The following is a 7,769-nucleotide window of genomic DNA, read 5'->3' as shown; positions in this document are numbered from 1 at the left end:
AGGGGGAGAAGGGGGAGATGTAAGGGGGTTGGGATGATGGATGGGTGGTGGTGGAGACGTAGGGTGGGGGGGGGGAATGCGAAGGAGGGGACAGGATGGATGGGTGGAAGGTGGTGGTTGTATATATCAAATCGAATCACGCGTATGGAATGGATGAGCTGAGACCAAAGATAAGGGAAGTAGTAGCATGTTGAAGCCACCCACATCTCCTCCCATCCCCTGCTCAACCCCCTCAAAAATTCACAACACTAGCCTCCAGCACCCCCTCCTCCCCAATCAACGCCTTGAGCACATCCTCCCCAACCATCTTATCGACCCCCAAAATCATCAACGCCTCATTACTCCCCTCCCTTCCTCCCTCCACCCCATTCCCATTTCCATCCCCTCCATTCCCTCCGTTGCCATTCCCCTCAGCCAACCGTTCCTCCACCTCCCCATCCAACGGCGCCACATTCATAAACTCAATATTCACCCCCGCCTTCCCCAACAAATTCCCCACATACCCAATCTTACCCACCGAATCAAAGTTGCGACAGATGAGCAGCGTGCCACGGGGCACGAATTCGCCTTTGAATTTGTCGAGGCGCGAGATGAAGGGTTTGTTGCCGGAGACGAAGCCTTGGATTATTTGGTCGGAGGAGGAGGAAGAAGAAGAGGAGGAGGAAGAAGGGAGATTGGTAGGTTGGAGGGCGCGGGCAGCGGAGGGAGATGCGTTCCGGGAATGTGGTTGTTGCGATACAGAGCGTGAAGCGCGGGCGCGCAGGGTGATGAAGGAGGAGTAGGGTTTGTCTTCTACGTTTTCGCGGGAGCGCTGTTCGTTTATGAGGATGCCGCGGTCTTTAGCCAACAGTTCAGCATTCACAATATTAATGTTTAGGCCGTCGCTCGAGGTAATGGGCGTGAGCAGTCCCTTAACCAACGCCGCGAAGAGCGGTTTCGTGGTGTTGATCGTGGCGAGCTTGCCTTCGTAGATGAGATCGAAGGTTGTACGAAAAGAACCGGTTTTCGCGGAGGAGTAGTGTTGGGTGTACAGGCTGCCCATCTTCTCGACGAGGCTGATGAAGGGTTGGAGGGTGCGGTATTCGTCGGGGAGGACGATGGGTGCGTTGACGGCTGAGCGGGGGAGTTCGCCGCTGAGGATTGAGACGACTTGTTCGCAGACGTCGATGGACACGTTTTCTTGGGCTTCTTTGGTCGAGGCGCCGAGGTGGGGCGTTGCTACGACTTTTGGGTGCGCGATTAGGCGGGATGCTGATGAGTTTTGCTCGGGAGGTTCGGAGGTGAATACGTCGATACCTGCTCCAGCAATGACACCAGCGTCTAGAGCTTCGATGAGAGCGTCTTCGTCGATCATGCCGCCGCGTGCTACGTTGAGGATGCGGGCTGTTGGCTTCATCGTCTCTAGTTCGGCCTTGCCGATCATGCCTTTAGTCGAGGCTATCAACGGAGTATGTAGAGTCAGGAAGTCGGCCTCTTTCAGGATCTCAGCTAGACTTGGGCGGAGGGCTACTGACGCTGCTGCAGCCAGGTTCGGGTTTGCATAGGGGTCGTAGGCTATCAGACGCATGCCCAGACCATTGGCAATACGAGCCACTGTGAGACCGACTTGGAGATTGTTAGCCAGCTCTTATGATTGTCAAGCATTAAACTCACCTTTTCCCAGGCCGACAATGGCCAGAGTCTTGCCTTTTGCCTCCACACCCACCAGTCGACTTCGCTCCCATTTCCCAGCTTTGATACTTTGAGATGCATCTCCGATATTGCGAGCCACAGCCATCATCACTGTCGCATGTTAGTTAACGTAAGAATGACCTTGCTTGGGCTACCTACGCGCAATGGTGTGTTCCGCAGCAGCATTGATGTTTCCAGAAGGTGAGTTCACCACAATGATACCTTGTGTAGTCGCGAATTGAACGTCAACATTGTCAACACCGACTCCAGCACGTGCAACGACTTTCATGTTTCTAGCGCGACTCATAAGCTCTGCCGTCACCTTCGTCTCCGACCGTACGATGAGGGCGTCATATTCGCCGATGATTTCCTCAAGCTCTTCTGGACTCAGTCCTTTCTTCTCATCTACATCGAATTGGTCTTTCAGTAATGCCAGTCCATCTGGTGAGACCTTTTCTGGTATCAAGATCTTCCGTCTCGCTGTGTGCATGAGAATAGCCATGTTGACGGGTATCGGTTTGAGTTGTTCTTTCGGGCACTTGGTAGACTTGAGTAACTAAATATGAAAGAGTTTTAATGGCTGATCAAGGGTATGTGTCGGTTATGGCGTCCACTGTAAGTTTACGTGAGACTGTATGAGATGTAAGCGCAAAGCCTACAGGAGGAGTACACTCCATTTTGTACACCCAGAGTAAGACTGTGCCGCTATCGGTCTACTGCAGTAGCATGCGTCAGAGGGATGTCCTTGTGGTAGCCTTACCTGTTGGCTAGGTTTACCCCGCACTCCTTCTACCCCACGGGGTGAGCGCCGCTGCTGCAGGGTCAATTTGGCGAAGTACCTAGGTATCGAACAACGCTCTCGGAACTTTGCATAGACGATGTTAGAAATGTTCATGAGAGATACCGTTGAAAGAAAATCGATGTAATGTAGAACGTGTTCCATTATTCAGTTGTTGTTGTAGTACCGCGAGCGCTCGCGTCCGTCATGGTACTATACTGTGCATATGTTGCGCAGCGTGGGTAGCCACATATGGTGTGATCTTCAACGATTGGAGGCTGAATTGCTGTAGAGTGGGATATGCACATCACGCGGGTAGTCGGCGCAGCCCGTTTACCAATTGCTACGTGTCTTGAGCTTCTCGTTCTGCACTACCTCGATCCAGTAACCATCGGGATCTGCGGATTCTGTCAGTTGTCGCTTCGTGCGATGGATAGATAACCATTTACCTAGTACGAAAGCAATGTTCTTCATGCGTCCGTCAGTAAGCCTCTTCTTCCAGTTGACCTTCTTCTCTTCGAACCGAGCACACGCGGCGTCGAGGTCGTCGACAGCAATGCAGATGTGGCCGAATCCTTGGGGCTCATCGTTGCCGTTGTGGTACTTGAAGTTTGCGTCTTTCTCGGTTCCGTAGTTATAGGTCAGCTCAAGCAGGCCTTCGGTGTTTGCTACCGGGTTGACGCCGTTTGCGGTGTTTTCGGATGCATCGGGACCGTATCCGAGGAAATATAGGTTGAAGCCAGCACTTTCATTCTCAGACGTGCGCTTAAGTTTCATGCCCATGACGTCTTGGTAGAAGTTAAGTGAGGCCTCCTTGTCCTTGACACGGATCATGGTGTGGTTCTGCAATCATCAGTATACCAACGTGATGTCTTCCTAACGCTACTTACCATGCGGTACGAGCCTGTATCGGTGTCCTTGACGTTCTCGGTCTCCTCCAGTGGCTTCTGGCCAATGACCTCCACCCAGTAGCCATCAGGGTCGAGCACAAACGCGATGTGGCGCATGCGACCGTCTGTGAGCTTCTTCTGGAACTTGTAACCCGCATCCTCTAGCCTCTGGCAAGCTGCCTGTAGGTTGTCCACCGAGATGCAGAGGTGGCCGAAGCCCTTGTGTGGTTCCGTGTTGCCATTGCTGATCTTGTAATTCGGATCGTCTTCGGTGCCGTAGTTGTGCGTCAACTCGACAATTCCCTCGCGGTCGGTCCAGTGGTTGCCGTGCGAAACGGCCTTCGGGCTATCGTATGCGAGGAAGTAAAGGTCGAACTTGGCGTCGGGGTTCTTGATCTGGTTGATCTGCTTCATTCCAAGGAACTCATAGAATTGGACAGAGCGCTTCGGATCCTTGATCCGGATCCTAGCAGATGTGAGCAACTAGCCAATGGTATGGGGATGGCGCAATAAATGCCATGCGGGTACTCACATGGAGTGGTTGAGCTTGTACTTGGATGGATCTGTCGCCATGGTTGCTAGTGTTCGCAGGAGGAAGCTTGGTGTGTTGTTTGATTTGAGAGGACGAAATGCAGATGATGCGACTACTCGTAATGTTCTTGGTATTGCGAGACGCGTGAAAAGCATTGATTGAGCTCTCTAGCAGTGTCTCAGCGCAATTGAGGGGAAACAGATTCTAAGGCCGATGACGTCTGCGATCCAATGAAGAGCTGCCAATTGCCCCTCACCCGGCATTTGCTCGGAGATCAGCCCGGTAGGTTACAAACATCTCGAATGCGTGCGAACGACGAATCGTCCTATGACGTCGATGTCAAACATGAGCACTATCTACCCAGATCTAGAGATGTCACCAGGTCGATATATCGTTGTAAGGCGCGTGTCATCCAAGAACATCGTCGTGTCGCGTGCGCGCGGGCCCATCCCTTCGGATCACACTCCACCCGTGACCCGGCGCAAGTATGTACCCTTCGTCTGAGTCCCGTTGTGGTGTGTAGATACACGAAACCTGGGTAGCATCTCCAAGCAATGCATAGTGCTAGGCTGCAACAATACAAGCTCTTCATAGTATGAGCGCGAGAGCACGTGCGGCGGAAAACAAGGCTCCGGCCAGCCCAGGTGGTCATAGCTCTCTCTCCTGGGGAACTTCGTCTTGAACATCGTCATGATCAAGATACTGACACGCGCAACTTCTCCCTCGTGATCCCGTCCGTTCCTTCTCGTGTTTTAACGCGTTCCTTACTGTTGCGACGCGTCGCTGGCCGTTGTATCTGCCTTTGGTCTGAGAGAAGGCGCAGATCGGTGAATTAGCAGCACGACAGCGCGGAAGTGGTTGCGCCAACGATTGACCAGGTACGTGGGCTTTCTTTCACGTCACCATCACCAAATCACATCCATTCTTTGCAGCGCGTGGTACTCGCTACCTGCTCACACGTCGCTGAAAGCTTCCCCCGCACAGTCTATTGTTCATTTTTAGTCCTTAACACCTACAGCTTCCCCGTCTAATCATGTCTGCAGATCCCGCAATGATCAACATCGCTAAAGTGAGCGACTGGCTCACGCAGAATGCAAACGAACACATCTACCCAAGACTCTTGTAGGTTCCAAGTACCATACACTGTTATTCCAACTAACTTCAGTAGCTTGATGTCTCCAAATGGCACACTATTAGCGTACTCAAAGCCTGTCCAGACCAAGGAGCTTCGCGATCAGGCTGCCCTAATATCTATGACCTGGAAAGACAACTGCCAAGGACGTCAAAAGCCATCGATCCGCAATGGAGCTACCCAGGACCAGTCGCTGCAACCCGCACTTAGGACACTCACCATCGAGACTCCGGATTGTAATATCATAGTACGCCTATTGCAACCAGAGCTACTGCTCGTTCTCATCGGTAGAATCGCTCCCGGGAAAAAGCAGGGCTTCAAGATTTCGGCCGAGGGACAGGGAGACCCACGCTACCCAGAGGCAGACGACCCAGTTTCACGTCCTGGTTCAAGCAACGAACAGCATTTGACCATCAAAGGCAAAGCGCCCTCATTACTTAGCAACATGAGCCAGCGCGATAGAGATCTCAGGAGCGGCGCGCTTCACGTCCAGCGGAAAAGATTAGACGCCCTGGCTGAGTACGTCTTGCAAGACTTCGGCGACACTGGATTTGTCATGCCAGCAGATGCAGACCTTCAGTAGTACGATGATGCGGCTCGGGACGGGGATGCGTTGCCCCTACCTCACTCTACAGATACCGACTCTGGGGAGACTGATGGTGACGAAGTACTGCACAAGAGATCGCTGGCTTGGTTCAGTTCGCTGACCGCGCTAGTATGAGCCCATTGTGTTACCAGTAAAGAAGCGGACTGTAATAGCGACCTCTCCACGGCCATGTGCTACACTATAGCAAATGATCCTGCTGCCTACTGGCTACATGGGTTTGGCCAGTGCTCGGTACAGCTCGCACGCGAACAAGTACCCGTCAGCTGGCTTTACTGGCGAATGGGTCGCACCGAGTTCGTTTCACTCGCGTGTTCGACAAGGTTCTGAGCCACGTGCGGCATTTTGCAGACTGTTGTTTTGAAGGAGAAGATTTGCGAATATTGCAGGAATATGCGGACTGCAAAGGCGTAATTACGAGAAGAGGGAAGGAAGCATTGGAAACGGCCGTCGTGTATACGCTGCATTTTTGGATACCCAGGAGTCGAATCTGACTTTGTTTACTGTTCACATGGATTCTAGGTGACATTCTCTCGGACTATGACAGCCAACTGTCCGGGCATGCGTTGTCTGGCATGACAGAACGACTCGATTCCCAAAATATCCCGCTCAGCAGCGATATACCATGGGGTACAGCAGCACGCCCGCCCATATTGCACGTCATCACAAAGACATCCTCAAAGCCAACCTTAGAAGCAAGATGTAGCAGACACAAACCCTCAAAACTTGTATGTGAATCCTTAGCTAACAATGTGGTACGCCTGGCGAAGGGCCACGGGTCTCGGAAACGCCAACGGCCGCCACGAATACCAGCCTCAGCTTGATGCACATTCCATCATACCGGCAATGGCTTCGGAACACCCCTCTTAACACCAGGCTCGCCCAGACCCGGAATAACCAAAGGAGCCCTCCTCTCCATCGGCGTCCTACCAATAGGGAAGAACTTCGTGATCGTGTGATCAGGTCCATATGCCTCTTCGACGAGATACACCGTCACTCTCCACCAAGCGCAGAGGGCGGACAACATCCAAAAGTAGCTCGCAGCCTTCATGCCCATCGTCACCCCACCAGTGAGGCTATCACCCGATGCGCTGGTATCCGCGGTGGTGGTGGGACGACCGTTGAACGCGAACATGCAGCAAGCGATCGTACTGCCGATAGCCAGGGAAAAAAGACAAATGCTGAGGACGACATCACGTGCTGTCGCTGCGAGCGCGCCCGACCAGGTGAAGACACAAAGTATCACGAACCAGGACGCGAGTTCGGGGAAGTGCGTATGCACTTCATGTGGTTCCAACGCACCAGCCGCCTGTCATATCCCTCGTTAGCCCATCATCCCCTACCCTGTTTCAAATCCCCCCATAAACCATCAACACTTACAACAAAAGCATACAAAACCCCAATACTAATCCAAAAACTTCCCCACATGGTATTTATCACCGTCACCAACGTATCCCTCGCTTTGAACCCATATAGTCCTGCGATGAACTGCGCCAGTCCGCCGAACAGTCCTACGAACGGGAAGAAGATGGTTGGCGACTCGGGGTTGCCCCACCAGTTTGCGATGTAGGATGAGGTTATCCATGTTGAGCCTGCGAAGCCGGCGAGACCGAGGGCGGCGGGCGGGGCGATGGGTTGGAGGAAGATTTGGATGCCGGGGGTTTGTTGGAGGGTTTGGTCGACTTTTTGGGGGGAGGAGGCGGCGTGGAGGGCCATTTTGGGGGGCCTTGGGAGGGGAAGATGGGTGTTGGGGTGTATCGCGTTTATTAGGAAAGAATCCAGGTGTGGAAAAGGTGCGACAAGTCATCAAATACCTATTTCATCTTCGAAGAGTAGGCGACCTCATTGCTGTGATGCAATCGCACGCTTAGTGGAGACTGGAGATAGGATCGTGATGTTGTGGTCGTTACGATGTTATGACGATAAGCGCGACACGGTAAAGCGCTCCGCATGCTGATCACGAACATCGCGACTTGTTCGCGTCGGCATCTCTCTTCCGCGTGGAGGTTTTGACATCACCGCAGCATTGGAAAGCCATTCTTATTCGTCGAATTATGGGACAAAACTTACATGCGACTCAGATGGGCATTATGGCGATCGTGATCACTGGGGAGATCAAGGATCGTCCATGAGTATTGCCAACTACGGTAGTTCGCATCGAT

At 52.7% G+C, this 7,769-nt stretch overlaps 2 protein-coding genes across 2 annotated transcripts; one reads left to right on the top strand and one right to left on the bottom strand.

Annotated features, from left to right (window-relative positions):
* Positions 1-232: 232 nt before the first annotated feature.
* J4E78_010985 (uncharacterized protein) lies at positions 233-3,912 on the bottom strand (the record flags this gene model as incomplete). Its single annotated transcript, XM_049371559.1, has 8 exons — positions 233-1,605; positions 1,654-1,782; positions 1,831-2,209; positions 2,432-2,510; positions 2,787-2,847; positions 2,899-3,292; positions 3,340-3,805; positions 3,872-3,912. The coding sequence occupies 8 exons, from the start codon at positions 3,910-3,912 to the stop codon at positions 233-235; spliced, it is 2,922 nt and encodes a 973-aa protein (XP_049216734.1).
* A 992-nt stretch (positions 3,913-4,904) lies between these two features.
* On the top strand, positions 4,905-5,586 carry J4E78_010984 (uncharacterized protein; the record flags this gene model as incomplete). The annotated part of the gene is made up of 2 exons (XM_049371558.1): positions 4,905-4,993; positions 5,040-5,586. 2 exons carry the CDS (start codon positions 4,905-4,907, stop codon positions 5,584-5,586), a joined length of 636 nt encoding a protein of 211 aa, XP_049216733.1.
* Between the last annotated feature and the right edge of the window lie 2,183 nt (positions 5,587-7,769).

This window comes from Alternaria triticimaculans (genome assembly GCF_023758025.1).
Source record: "Alternaria triticimaculans strain BMP 0046 chromosome Unknown scaffold_46, whole genome shotgun sequence".
NCBI classification, from domain to species: Eukaryota; Fungi; Ascomycota; class Dothideomycetes; order Pleosporales; family Pleosporaceae; genus Alternaria; species Alternaria triticimaculans.
Note: the sequence above shows the minus strand (reverse complement) of the source record. Positions and strands in the feature narration are given on the sequence as shown.